We start from the raw sequence: 14,964 nt of genomic DNA on the forward strand, positions 1-14,964 counted from the left end.
CATTTCATTTAAAACTAATATACACAAGTGGGACCCCTATTCCACTAACTTTTTCCACCCACTTTTCTTAACATTTTCTTAAAACTCGTGCCGCCAAGAAATGAGACTCCTAATGGCGGACGGATGGAGTACCTTAGAAGGACAATGACTAAAAAAATACTCCATCCGTCTCATGTTACTTGCACTTTTCTATTCCGGCTCATCCCAAACTACTTACACTATTTCTATTTTAAAAAAGAATTAGGGTCCGTCTCATAAAAATATGGGCATCTTCATTTATAGAAAATTATCCCAATTTATTACCTCTATACATCAAGTTATTTACTACTTATACCACCATTAAAACACTAACAATAACAGGGTCCCACTATCCACTGACATTACTTTAACTACCATTCTCCTCATCTCTCTTACTTTACCAAATTTGTGTGAATTCATGTGCCATATCATATGCCCATATTTTTATGGGACGGAGGGAGTAGTTAATTAAGTGTTCACTTATTAAGTGATTTCTCATTACGCTTAAAATACTAATTTAATTAAAAAAAAATCAATCTCAAATTTACGACCTAAAAAGAAAAGTGCGAATAAGGTGGGATGGAGGGAGTACTTCTTAGTCTATTGTGGACAACCAGAACGAAAATCCAAATGAAGAACGATGCATGAAATAAGAATCCCAAATCGAATTAATTGACCGACACTAAATACAACTCTCAATCGAATCAACCACACTTTGAATTAGTTCGGTGATATCTGGTTTAATGTTACCTGAATCGAGCTGAAATCAGGATGGAGAGCGATTTGGTATTAAAATTGAGTGAAGAACGAATCAAATGTCGTTCTTAGTTGTTTAAAATGTTAGGGCATGCAAAACAACGCTCATTCACAGTCATAAAATCGGTTTCCAAGTCATATTTACGGTTGTCCATGTTGGATAATTTTCCAACGAAAAATTTATATGTATTTAGGTCAGACTAGGAAGAAGCAAATAAATCAAAAGTTCAGTTTTAAAATCCAATTCCAAAACCAAATTTTAGAGTTTATAGTTTTTGGAGCCAAAAAACCCTTTTAATAACCAATATTGAAGTTTACTAAATAAACTAATAAACAGAGAAGTTCTCTAAATTCATGATATTACAGAGAATTGAATTGTTCGTTTTTCTTTCTTTTTTGAGAAAGATTCTGTATCCAGTATCCACTTTGTCAAATTTGAAGTCCAAATAATATTTATTTTTAGTGAGAATTAAATGCCACGTTAGGATTAAACTTTATGTTAGATTAAACATTATAATTCTCGCAATTAAATGAACCCTTAAGAGAAAAATCTCGTTATTAAATGAGAGTTAATAAATTGATTAATCAAGCTTTCTCATTTATTGAGATCCTCTCTCTCTCCCTCTCCCTCCTACTACTCTACACAGCTGCAATTTTCACTGCAACAAAAACGACATCAATTCGAGCAGGGTTTCCACCAATTAGCCGAGTCAAGTCATTTACACTGCTTGATTTTGTCCCTAATTACTATGAGAAGTTGCGGAGCAAGATGAAATGGGCGTGGCTAACAAGGCGTTGAGGTGCGGCGGCGGCGGCGGCGGCGTTCTCGTGAATAATGTCATTTTGCAGCAACAGAAGCAGAAGCAGAAGCTGCAGCAGTCTCCGCACAGCCAGCAGCATTATTGGACTTATATGCACCTCGGGCGACGGCAGGCGGTGCCATGGACGGTCGTGTGCGGGCTACTGCTCTTCGCCGTTGCCCTCATCTCTCTCTTCACAGGCCACGTTGCGTCGGATCTTGAGTGGTACTCTAATCGCTTCGTGAAACCGACTTGGTACAAGAAGGTAAGTGAGATTTTGAGTTTTAACCCTCAATGTGTGTTTCTGTGTGGAATTCGATTGTTTCTATCCTGATTTTCACCCCTTAATTGGAATGTAGATACGTTTAGCAATGCAGCTATTTTTTAGCAATGCTTTGTTGAATTGAACACTTAATTTTGACTGATTCGAGTTGTCTAAGTGGAACAATATTTTCTTCTCTTGAGATAATATGGTGTTTCTATCTTTGATCTTCCCTTCTTTCTGATTGCTATCCAACTTTGCATCTTTGATTAGTTTTCCAGCTGACTTTACTTTGGGGAAAAAGTTTTCTCTCAAATGCTAATCTTTCTGAGTTTTAGTTACTTTATTCTTAACCATGGAATTAAATGCAACCTAGTGTAGACACATTTCTGGTTCTGCATAAATCCATGCCTTCTCTTTTGTTTGCTAATATGAGAGGTGAGGGGCTACCGAGATGGACAAAAACCTTTGGCCTTCTAAATTTAGTGACGAGGAGACCTTTAGTGATATTAGACAAAATCTTTTAAACTAAGGGACTATGATGGTGCAGTAATTTAATTATGTCTTCTCCTTATACTTAAATCCATTGCTTTCGCTTTCACAATGTAGAGAACTATAAATGTAAGACAAGGTTATATTAATTGCAAAGCAAGACCAGTTAGCAGCACATTGTGCTTGTTTGAAAGGTTATTGGGGCTTTCTGTGTCTCATCGATTGTTTTCTATATGATCCTGATGTATTCTTTATGTCCTTAGGAAGTTTCGTTAACTATGCTATTATTCTTTTTAGATGTGTTTCCATGTAATTTTACTGATAAAAGGAACCCCATGAAATTAAATTTGTATGAGTGGAATGGAGAGGAGCAACCATGTTACATATCACATCCTCAGGTTATACTTACTTACAGTCAACACATAATTCAAGCTACTATGATGATCATTGTCGTGATTTATAGTACGTCATTCCTGCATTGTAGAGCATGGATGTTCATAGTAATTTTTTTCTGCTTGTATTTAAGAAAATTAGCGACCGAAATGTGATAAAAAGGATTATATTACTTTTAGTGTAGACAAATCATGTCTCTGTAAAAAGTGTGTTTTTGGGTTTATTTTACTGTTAATATGTATATATATATATACATTGTGTAAGTAGGTCTGGAAATAAAGTGCATGGTTTAAATAGAAGAAGACTTGCTAAATTTCATGGAATTAGCTGTCATTTATTGACTTCTCTTATTTATCTGGCAGTTGAATAAGTTTTATTAGTTGGTTTGTTCTCTTTACGCATATTAACATTGTTAGTCATTGTTTTTGCTAACATAAAGACATGAAACAGAGGTGAAGCTACAATTGATTCAAATGACATTGATTTTTTTCTTTCTAATCTATGGTTGGTCTCTATGAACTGTTTGATGATTTCATTTATTCTTATCCCTAAGACATGCCACTAAACTGAAGTACAGTGGCTGCAGTAATTAAGCATATTTTCTGATTGCATGTGTACATTACTTCTTCCCCTGTATAAGATACTTTTACCATTATTTGAGTATATAGAAATTGTGACGAAACTCTAGCTGCAGTAATTAAGCATATTTTACAATACTTCTTCTCCTCTGTTTCATTTATTCTTATCCCTAAGACATGCCACTATGTTAAATTGAATGTAGGATAAAAGTTATCAGGTTCCAGTTGATATATGGAAATCCAAGTTTTCAAGCTTTTATTATGGTTGCAGTGAAAGAGGACCCCACTTTGCACGTAAGTTTGTCTGAGTATTCTATATATTGCAAGATGGGTTTTTTTTGCCATTAGTATGAAGCTAGTTTTTTTGTTTGCACACAATTGCTATTGGTTAAAGCATTAAAGATAAAATTTACAATTTTGTCTGAATGTTGTAGCTGCTTTTGATATGGAGTGCTGATGTTGGCATTTGATTAAAAGTTGTTCAGTTGAGTTTTTGGTAATTATAAACAATCAAGTCTCAGATGCTTAGGATGGTTATAAAAGCTTTAGGAGATAATGGGCCATCTGGTATCATAAAAAAAACTACTAATATTTGGTTTCTTATTTAAATAAATGGTGCTTCACCTTTTTTTAACATATCAAGTTATTTCACTTTGGTTTTCAAGAATATCAAGGATATTTATCATGAACCAGATAACTTTTAGCTGAGTTAAGATATGATAACAAAATTTAATTCCTTCGCCAGCTTCAGCCTTTTCCCCTACATTTTTTTATATTATTATTATTATTATTATTATTATTATTATTATTATTATTATTGTTGTTATTGTTGTTGTTGTTGTTGTCGTTGTTTACCCTTTATTTAATGATGATCAATAATAGCTCCTGTACGGGAACGGTTTTCAAATGGATACTTACTTATTGCAACTAGTGGGGGGCTGAACCAACAAAGAACAGGAGTAAGTTGCCTCATATTTTTTATCGTTATGCATATATCTAATTTAGAGTATGAATTTGTTTGTGCTTATTAAATTTCTTCGTTTCAGTTACCTAAAATTGTCCTGTCCACTTTGCATTAGTTTTAGTTGTACGATTAAATGCCTATAATTTAATATTTTCTTTTGATCTACAGATAACTGATGCTGTGGTTGTTGCAAAGATTTTAAACGCTACTTTAGTTGTGCCAGAATTGGATCATAATTCGTTCTGGAAGGATGAAAGGTTGGTTGAGATGAAAACTGACTTATTTTAGGGAAATGAACTTCAGTTATCCGGGCATTATAATTTGCAACCTATTTCTTAAGTGCTGGGACTAAACAGTTCCTTTTCCTATTGGATTTCATTGTTTCAGTAATCTAGGTATGGTAGTTATTAACCCAGGGTTAGAAATGCCAATTGGCAATACTTACAGTATAAATAATGTAAGATATCAAATTTAGTTTCTTCTGACAACCTCCTTTGTTAAAGAGATTCAAATCCTGTTAGGTAAGATCCCTAACCTCACTTCTGGTAACTGAAGCATGATGCCAATTCTATACTAAGAGTAGTTTCTTTTCTTTTGACTTAACTAAGTGAATCCCCGTCTCATCCAGTTATTACTTTGTTATGCAGTGAGTTTGCCAACATTTTTGATGTTGATTGGTTCATCTCTTTCCTTGCAAAGGATGTACCTATTGTGAAAAGAGTTCCAGAAAAGGTGATGAGGTCAATGGATAAACCACCATATACCATGCGTGTTCCTCGAAAGTCAGAACCTGACTATTATCTGGAGCAAGTATTGCCCATTCTATTGAGAAGACGTGTAAGAGGATAAATTTATGCAATTACAATTGATTAATTTTATGATTGCTGCTTCTGAAATTCGATGCCTATATAGTAAAATCTAGCCTTTTTTATATTTTGCTGTCATGTGCTTGACATGAGTATCTCTTAGAGCTTTGGTAGAGCAAAAGTTCCACAATTGTCTATATGCTGAAGAATTGAGCAAATAAGAGTGTTTTATAAGTTTCCCCCTGCTTTTTCTTAGGCAGTAGGCACATGTCCCTTTTAGCTCCTTTCTCCTTTCCTCACCATCAAACAGGTCACTACTGCCCATCTTACAAACATTATCAATGAGGCACACATTATTTAGAGGCTGTACTATGTAGACAAGACCAATTGGATACTTGGATATCTAGGATGCACAAAAGTTCAACAATTGTCTATATGCTGAAGAATTGAGCAAATAAGAGTGTTTTATAAGTTTCCCTCTTCTTATTCTTAGGCAGTAGGCATATGTCCCTTTTACCTCCTCTCGCCTTTCCTCACCATCAAATAGGTCACTATTAGCCCAGCCCATCATCCAAACAGTATCAATGAGGCACACAACATTTAGAGGTTGTAGTATGTAGACGGGACCAGTTGGATACTTGGATATCTGGGATGCACAGTGCACTCCGGTAACCATGTATGTACTATATCTACTCTATACTGGAATGAATAATCAAGTATGATAATCCAACCAATGTTTCTTGGTTTATCAGTCATCATAACTAAGGTTGATAATTTTCCATCCTTAGTTCAACTTTGTTTCAAAGACTGCTACCAAGAAATTCAGAAGCATTGCATAGAGCTTAGATAAATAATGGTAATGACTTCAAACATCTGAATCTTTTAAGTTAGCATGGAAGTACGGATGCCGTTACAATGTTGTATTTTGACAGACTGTTCGGCTTATAGATTTTGCAATTCCATTTCCACTTGAAAATCACAAATGAGTGTCTGTTTCCTATAAATGTAAGAGTATATTCTTTCTTAAATGACAACTTTTGAAAAAAGAGCATATTGTGAAAAATTAAATGTGTACATAGAACTAAACCCTAAACGTCATCATCTCTCTGTTAATTATGGAGCCTAATTTATCTCCTACCATGTTTAGGATTTGTTTCCTTGAAGTATTTTTTCCTTGTGATATATGTTTCCTAGTTTGACTAGAATTAAGGCTCTCTAGTTGCTTATAAATAGAGGTGCTCCCTCATTGTTAAATTATGCTTATTCTGAAATTATATAGTGAAATTCCTGGCTTGGCTTCGCCCCCAGACGTAGATACACATTGTATCGAACTGGGTAAACAATTTCTTGTGTTCATTCTCTTTCATATTCGTGATTGAATGTGTTTATTTCCCAACAACTGGTATCAAGAGCCTAGGGTTTAAGAGCCAGAATCACGATGGGGATCAATGAGAAAATTGCTGTAGAGAAGTTCGACGGATCTGATTTCGGATTTTGGAAGATGCAGATTGAGGATTACCTGTACGGTAAAGATCTCTGGAAGCCTTTAAAAAACAAACCCGAAAAGATGGAACATGAGGAGTGGGAGCTGCTGGACAGAAAAGCGATGAGCGCGATTAGGCTATCGTTGTCCAAGGATGTGGCTTATCACACGACTGCAGCAAAGTCGACAAAGGAGATGATGAAGATCTTGGAGGACATGTATCAGAAACCATCAACGGCAAACAAGGTACATCTGATTAGACGATTGTTTAATTTTAGAATGCAAGAGGGAAAGCTGGTGCAACATCTCAACGAGTTCAACATGATTACTTCGCAACTGAACTCGGTTGATATAAAATTCGATGATGAAATTCGTGCCCTGATTTTGCTATTGTCTCTGCCTGAGAGTTGGGTTGGCACAGTGACAGCAGTTACTGCTGCAGAGACAAACCTAACAGTTGACAGAGTAAGAGATCTGATGATTGGTGAGGAAGTTCGCCGGAGAGAATTAGGATCTTCTACTTCGGGATCAGCACTGAATACAAAACAGAGAGGCAGATCGAAGGGAAAGCAAAATCGTGGAAGATCAAATTCCAGAGGAAGGAGCCAATCCAAGAAGGATTTGGATAAAGTTAAATGCTGGAATTGTGATGGGTTTGGGCATTTTAGAAATCAGTGTGAGGCACCGAAGAAGTATAAGAATAAGGATCAGAAGAACAAGAAGACAGCAAACGCTACCATGTCTGATGAGGATGGCGAGGCGTTGGTCTTGAGTGTCAGTAGTCTGATGGAATCGTGGGTATTGGATTCTGGAGCGTCGTTCCACTCCTGCAGCAATGTGGAAATAATGGAAGACTACGTTTCTGGCGATTTTGGGAAGGTACATCTGGCTGATGACGAGCCCTTAGATATCGTGGGAAAGGGAAACGTGAAGGTAGTGACGTCCAATGGATCCGTGATAAAACTGAATGGAGTCAGACACATTCCTGGATTGCAGAGAAGTTTGATTTCGATTGGGCAGCTTGATGCAGAAGGGTACACCGTGACGTTTGGCTGCAACAATTGGAAGATTACCAAGGGAGCTATGATAGTAGCTCGAGGTAAGAAGGAGGGTACGTTGTATACCACAACTAACTCCAAAGATTGCATTGATATTGCAAGTGAGGCAAATAATGCAGATTTGTGGCACTGTCGTCTTGGCCACATGAGCGAGAAAGGGATGAAGATAATGTGCTCAAGAGGTTTACTGCCTGGCCTGAAAACTGTTGAAGTTGGCCTGTGCGAGGATTGCGTGTTTGGGAAACAGAAAATGGTGAGTTTCTCAAGAGGAGGCAGAAAATTGAAGACACAGAAGTTGAAGATGGTCCACACGGATCTATGGGGACCAGCACCTGTGAAGTCCCTAGGAGGCTCTGAATATTATATGACTTTCATCGACGACTCTACTCGAAAGCTATGGGTTTATTTTCTGAAGAGTAAATCCGATGCGTTTGACGCTTTTAGGAAGTGGAAAGCCCTTGTTGAAACTGAAACCGGGCTGAAGGTGAAGTGTCTAAGATCCGATAATGGAGGAGAATATGAACTTACAAAGTTCAAGGAGTTCTGCGCCGAGAATGGAATCCGCATGGAGAAAACTGTGAAAGGAACTCCACAGCAGAATGGAATCGCAGAGCGCATGAACAGAACGTTGAACGAGCGAGCAAGATGCATGAGATTGAAAAGTGGATTGCCAAAGAGTTTTTGGGCAGATGCAGTCAACACAGCTGCATTCCTAATTAATAGAGGTCCATCAGTTCCCTTGGAGTTTCGGATACCCGAGGAGGTTTGGACAGGAAAAGAGGTAAATCTATCTTTCCTACACATCTTTGGTTGTGTTACTTATGCTCATGTTAGTTCCGTTGAGAGAAGTAAGTTGGATGCTAAATCTATTAAGTGTACGTTCATTGGTTATGGAGGCGATGAGTTCGGTTATAGACTCTGGGATGAGCAGAACCGTAAGGTTATTCGCAGTAGAGATGCCATTTTCAATGAACAAGTATTGTACAAGGATAGATTGGAGGCGTCGAGTCCCAGCAGTTCTGAGCCACAAGTGGTCGAGCTAGACATCTCAAACTCGAGTGGGAGCAAGGAGAGTCAGAATGCTGAAGAGATGCTTGAAGAAGAACCAATCACTCCACCACCGACTATTCCGCTGCCTAAATCGACTAGAGAGCGACGTGCACCTGATAGGTACTCGCCCTCTAATTTCTATTTGTTACTTACTGTTGGTGGTGAGCCCGAGTGTTATATAAAGGCAAGAGAAGGCCCTGATAAGCGAAGGTGGAAAATTGCCATGGATGATGAGTTTGCCTCTCTTCTCCTGAATGGCACATGGGAGCTTGTGGAACTTCCTAAAGGGAAAAAGGCATTGCATTGCAAGTGGGTCTATCGAATCAAATGTGAAGCTGATGGTAGCAAGCGCTACAAGGCTAGGCTGGTTGTCAAGGGATTTGAGCAACGATACGGTATTGATTATACAGATGTGTTCACTCCTGTTGTGAAACTAACTACTATTCGTCTAGTGTTGAGTATGGTAGTTGCAGAAAATCTATTGTTACATCAGATGGATGTAAAGACGGCATTCCTTCATGGTGATTTGGAGGATGAGTTGTACATGACACAACCTGAAGGATTCGTAGTAAAAGGAATGGAAAATCTTGTGTGCAAGTTGAAGAAGAGCTTGTATGGTTTAAAGCAAGCTCCAAAGCAGTGGTACAAGAAGTTTGATGGATTCATGATGGAGATTGACTATAAAAGATGCTACGCTGACCATGGTTGTTACTACTAGAGGTTTGACAAGAGCTATCTTATCCTGTTATTATATGTTGATGATATGTTGATCGCAGGAGGTGATCAAAAGGAGATGGATAAGTTGAAAAGGCAATTGTCTGAACGATTCTCCATGAAAGATCTTGGAGAGGCTAATCAAATTTTGGGCATGAGAATCGAGCGTGACAAGGCGGCAGGAAAATTGTATCTTTCACAAGCTGCTTACATTGGTAAGGTTTTGGAAAGATTCAACATGGATAATTCGAAGCCAGTAAATGTGCCTTTAGGCATTCACTTTAAGCTGTCAAAGAAGGAGTCGCCGAGTACAAAAGAAGAACGTGCTGAAATGAAGAAAATTCCTTATGCTTCAGCAATTGGCAGTATTATGTATGCAATGGTGTGTACGAGGCCTGATATTGCACAAGCAGTGGGAGTAGTGAGCCGGTTCATGGGTGATCCGGGCAAGCAACATTGGGAAGCAGTTAAATGGATCCTTCGATACTTGAGAGGTACTACAGAAAGTGTCTTATGTTTCAATGGCAAGTATGTCGAGCTGGCAGGTTATGTGGATGCAGACTTGGCGTCCAATGATCTTGATGGGAGAAGAAGCACAACCGGGTATGTATTTACTTATGGTGGTACTGCTATTTCATGGACTTCTAAGTTGCAGAAGACCGTTGCTTTGTCTACTACGGAGGCTGAATATGTAGCTGCGACAGAGGCAAGCAAGGAGATGGTGTGGTTGCAGAGTTTCTTAGATGAACTTGGGAAGGAGAACAAGAGTAGCATACTCTACAGTGATAGTCAGAGTGTTACTTTCTTGGCGAAGAATCCAGCGTTTCATTCTAGGACAAAGCATGTGGAGTTGAAGTATCATTACATCCGACACCTAGTGGAGATGAAAATCCTGCAACTTGTGAAGATACTTGGAAGTGAGAATCCTGCATACATGTTTACTAAGGTGGTGACCTTAGAGAAATTGAAGCTATGCATAGCTTCAATTGGCCTTGGAACTTGAAGAGAAGGTTAGGCGATGCTAAGCGGATGAAGGGATGAGATCACGAGGAAATGGTTGTTTAGGAGTTGTTAGTCTCCAAGTGGGAGATTGTTAATTATGGAGCCTAATTTATCTCCTACCATGTTTAGGATTTGTTTCCTTGAAGTATTTTTTCCTTGTGATATATGTTTCCTAGTTTGACTAGAATTAGGGCTCTCTAGTTGCTTATAAGTAGAGGTGCTCCCTCATTGTTAAATTATGCTTATTCTGAAATTATATAGTGAAATCCCTGGCTTGGCATCGCCCCCAGACGTAGATACACATTGTATCGAACTGGGTAAACAATTTCTTGTGTTCTATATGGGATACTAGATTTTTTTTAAAAATTTTATCTAACTTATTGTTTTATAACGGTGTACCTCTAAACAAAATGGCCTAATCATCTCCTTTTGCTTTAAAACGATCTCTTGGAAATATCTAGTGTGAGCCAGGTTTGGTTAACATATAAACCTATTAAGTTTTTCTGCAGGTTGTTCAGTTGACAAAGTTCGATTATAGGCTTGCTAACGACCTTGATGAAGAGCTACAGAAACTACGTTGCCGGGTTAACTATCATGCATTAAGATTTACTAAACCTATAAGGAGTCTAGGCCAGAAGGTTGTCACACGCATGCGGAAGATGACAGCACGCTTTATAGCTGTTCACTTGAGGTTTGAGATCCTTACTAAGCTATGAATACTCTTAATGCTCATGAACTTTTTATTTGCAAGCACTGGAAGCAGACTGTAAATGTGTATATTACCTTGATTAGTTGTTGAGATTGATGTCCAAGTTTATTACTTATGCAAGTCGTGTAATAGTAATACTAATGCCCCTTTGGACTTCAAAAGGTCAAGGTGGTTCTTTGAACACTTCAGAATTGATTTTTGCATATTATGGCCAATGTTGTGGAAAGCGTGCCTTGGGCACGGGGCGCACGAGGCGAGACTGGAATCGCCCCCGTATGGCTGGGGCGAGCAAGATCAGGGGGCACGGGTGGGGAGAGGCTGGGGGTGCTGTGACAGATAGTGAAGTACACATGCGTACCTTTTACCCTCCTTTATAATTTTATATTTAACCCTCCCAATCTCTCCCTCTCCTTCATTACTATGTCACACTATGGGGACCCTAAACTCATATATACCTCTGCACCCAACTTTATATTGATCCTCCCAATATTTCCTCTATCCGTCTAACTGGTTGACAGTATAGGTGTCATTACTCATTAATATGTGTTTTACTCCATTTTCGCCATTAATGTGTCAAACCATGAGGACTCTATATTCATTTATACCTTTGCAGTTTGCACCCTCATTAATGTTTGCTTACTCATTTATACCACCCTATATACATCCAAATTCGAACCATTAATAAATACTGTTGTTTCTTCCACAAATTGCATTAGTGCACCTCGATTTGGCTGTGTGCCCATATTTTACCTATTCACCTGACCTTGAGCGCCCCACGCTCCCAACATCACTGATTGAATGATAGAATTTGATATGCTTTCATCTTTTATAGAATTGAAAGAAGCTTTTTATGTAAGTAAATGAGTAATATCAGAAGCTCTTGTCAGTTCACCCTTTATTCATCAATGGAATGTAAATATTCCATGCTTGACCATCAGTAGCTTCTGATTAGATCTACTTATATTGGCTTTTGGTTAAGGATTTCTAATATATAAAAGTGGTACCCAGGTACCACTAACTTTATCCATCCACTTTCTCGCACCGGGTCAAATCGGGACTTCAAATCGTGGAGCGAGGGAGTATTGTTAATTTAGTTATCTTATAGAGTGAGAGTTCGATTAGGAGTCTAATTGTTATCTTTTGAGTTAAGAGTCTTCATTTGTCTTGAAAATGAATTCTGTGTGAATCTGATGTGTTGGGAATGAGTAATGGATAGCTGTTCATTTTGAATTTCTGTTTTATTGATTATCTATTCACCTCGGAATATCTGATATGGTTATATTGTAAAATGTAAATTGCCATTGTAGTGTGGCTTGCGTCATTATACGTGGAAAACTCTTCACCTTTTTATTTCCATGTTCCTAAATGCTGGGAACCTAGTGTACTGGATATTGTCCAATGCTTCATTCCTTGTGCATCAATGAAGTTGTATTACTGTATATAATCTGATATGTGCAGCTTACAATGCTTCATATTGTGACCTATGTATTGTAGGTTTGAACCTGATATGCTTGCATTTTCTGGATGTTACTATGGTGGGGGTGATAAAGAAAGACACGAACTAAGTGATATAAGAAAGCGATGGGAAACGTTACCTGTATGTTTTTGGAATTTTTTTGTTCTCATCTTTCTTTGAAGCATGATCCATTAACTGAAGCCTATTTATTTTATGACATATAACAACGATCTGCGATTTGCTTCTTCAGGAATTAAGCGCAGATGAAGAGCGAACTCGAGGGAAGTGCCCTTTGACCCCTCATGAGGTGGGATTGTTGCTGCGGGGCCTTGACTTTGACAATAACACATATCTATACGTTGCATCTGGAGAAATATATGGCGGAGAAGAAACTATGAGGCCGCTTAAAGAGTTGTTTCCAAATTTTTATACGAAAGAGATGCTGGCCAGTGAAGAGTTAAAATCACTTCTTCCATTTTCATCTCGATTGGCTGCCATTGACTACACTGTATGTGATGAAAGTGATGTCTTTGTCACTAATAACAACGGGAATATGGCAAAAATCCTAGCCGGTCGAAGGTAAATACTGAGGAAGATAAGCATATTTCACTTCAGCACACAAGTTCAGATTTATGCTATGATTTTTCTTATCTTTACAGCTTTGTGAAGCAGAACCAAGAGATATTCATGCAACTAGATTGACTTCTAGGGAAACACTAGAAACTAGAGGCCAACTCAAAATAAAAAAGAGGTGCCCATTAGATAAATGTTCAAACTAAAATGTTAGCTGTACTCAGACCAGTCTGGGTAACTGATCGAATACATCCTTGATATGTATGTCTAAATACTCCATATTTCGACTGCAGGACGGTTGATAGAGATCAATTGTTCCCCGCATATCCTTGCAGATGAGCTTTAAGTTATCCTTATTTGTTAGTTTTTTAATGTTTTAACGAGTCTAGTTGTTAAAGACATGTTTTATATTGTAGAGTTAGAATTGAATTAAGAGTGTTCTTCTGTGTAGGAGTCGCCTCTCAGTAGTTACCATAGTTCAAATTTTTGTTCAGTTTCTATCGAGTTCTGTTCGTTCTTTTTTTGTTCTTACTGTTCGTTTACAGTCATCCTCCACCTTTAACAAGATTTCTAAATCAATATGCAAATTAAGAATATTTTCAAAAAATTTCATTCACAGCGCCACGTGCAGGGTTGGAGTGAAATAGTTTGAAAATTGCATAAATTGATGTTCTGGTGCAACACAAGAGTTGGCCTTTAGTCGTTATAAAATGTTCTGTTTGTTCTCAAGTACATCAGTTTTAGTAGTTTCAAACTTGTTTGAATCCTTCGTCTCGTTTTTCTTGTTAAAGGAGGTATATGGGTCACAAGAGAACAATCAGACCGAATGCCAAAAGGCTCAGCTCTCTGTTTGCTGCACGCGACAAAATGGACTGGAGTTCTTTCTCAAGAAAGGTGAAACTATGCCAACGCGGGTTTATGGGAGAACCTGAAGAGATGAGACCTGGAAGAGGAGAGTTTCATGAATACCCTTCTACTTGCATATGCCAAAAACCATCTAAATATCTTGCTGCAATGAAAGATGGAACTACTTTTCTCAATGTTTCCGCAGGTGATGCTAGAGATGATGACATTGTCAGAGGACAGACTGTGCTGAGACGTGAAACGGTGCAGCAGCAGAAATACCACCGTTCTTCTGTCTAAGCAGAGCTTGTTTATATCGATGTGAAACAGTGTAGCTGCAGAAATAACACCATTTTTCTGTCTGAACAGAGCTTGCTCATCGACATTTCCCCCACCCGAACCTGGGTTGCCAGTGGAGTTATGTGACCCACCGGTGCTGCTGCTCTGCTGCAAGGAAGAAACAGCACTCTTGATCAACCTATGTAAGAATCAGTTAACACTGAAGGGATTCATGTACAGCCTCATCTGTAGCATGTGATCTTCACCTAATTGTCCATATTTATTTATTAATGCTGTGTCCCTTTTTTCAACTTTGTTGCTTTCATCTTTCAATTACGAACTGTAACCAACAAAATGACAACGCAGTTTTATTGTTGTTTTTTTTTCCGAAATGCAGAGAAGCTGAAATATTATTGATGATTATTTCTTTGTTTCTTTTTAGAAAAGTGTAGCTCCTTACTAATGTATAGAGTAGATTACGTAACCAAATTAGGACATCAATCCAATTTAAAGGGTGATTAGCTTATTTAAAGGCTACAAATTTAAAATGCCCATTTTTACAACGCGCCTATAAAAAAATGTCCATTTTTTGAACATATGTAAATCACTAATGCCTGTTACATAACTCTGTATTTTTAGTACAAAGTCATGTACTATTCGACATGTTCCATGTTTTTATTTCTTTGGTTTGAGAAACGAGGAAGATTATTCTCTTTGTATGACTTTGA

At 37.9% G+C, this 14,964-nt stretch overlaps 1 protein-coding gene and 1 long non-coding RNA gene across 2 annotated transcripts; both read left to right on the plus strand.

The window, feature by feature from the left end:
• The first annotated feature begins 1,364 nt into the window (after nucleotides 1-1,364).
• Nucleotides 1,365-14,659, plus strand: LOC121795686 (O-fucosyltransferase 29-like). The gene is made up of 9 exons (XM_042194253.1): nucleotides 1,365-1,839; nucleotides 3,503-3,593; nucleotides 4,182-4,258; nucleotides 4,432-4,520; nucleotides 4,911-5,100; nucleotides 10,886-11,067; nucleotides 12,580-12,682; nucleotides 12,792-13,120; nucleotides 13,906-14,659. Exons 1-9 carry the CDS (start codon nucleotides 1,549-1,551, stop codon nucleotides 14,255-14,257), a joined length of 1,704 nt encoding a protein of 567 aa, XP_042050187.1. The 5' UTR covers nucleotides 1,365-1,548; the 3' UTR covers nucleotides 14,258-14,659.
• Nucleotides 13,127-13,800, plus strand: LOC121795688. Its single transcript, XR_006049602.1, has 2 exons — nucleotides 13,127-13,292; nucleotides 13,408-13,800. It is a non-coding gene; the product is annotated as an uncharacterized LOC121795688 (long non-coding RNA).
• Nucleotides 14,660-14,964: the final 305 nt, after the last annotated feature.

Source organism: Salvia splendens, chromosome 3, assembly GCF_004379255.2.
Source record: "Salvia splendens isolate huo1 chromosome 3, SspV2, whole genome shotgun sequence".
Taxonomy (NCBI): domain Eukaryota; kingdom Viridiplantae; phylum Streptophyta; class Magnoliopsida; order Lamiales; family Lamiaceae; genus Salvia; species Salvia splendens.

What these genes read in the sequence shown, in the direction of transcription:
- LOC121795686 (XM_042194253.1), top strand. Translation starts at nt 1,549, where the DNA reads ATGGGCGTGGCTAACAAGGCGTTGAGGTGCGGCGGCGGCGGCGGCGGC. An exon ending in AAGAGGACCCCACTTTGCAC is followed by an intron (nt 3,594 to 4,181) that starts GTAAGTTTGTCT and finishes GATCAATAATAG; the next exon opens with CTCCTGTACGGGAACGGTTT. An exon ending in TTTATAGCTGTTCACTTGAG is followed by an intron (nt 11,068 to 12,579) that starts GTTTGAGATCCT and finishes TATGTATTGTAG; the next exon opens with GTTTGAACCTGATATGCTTG.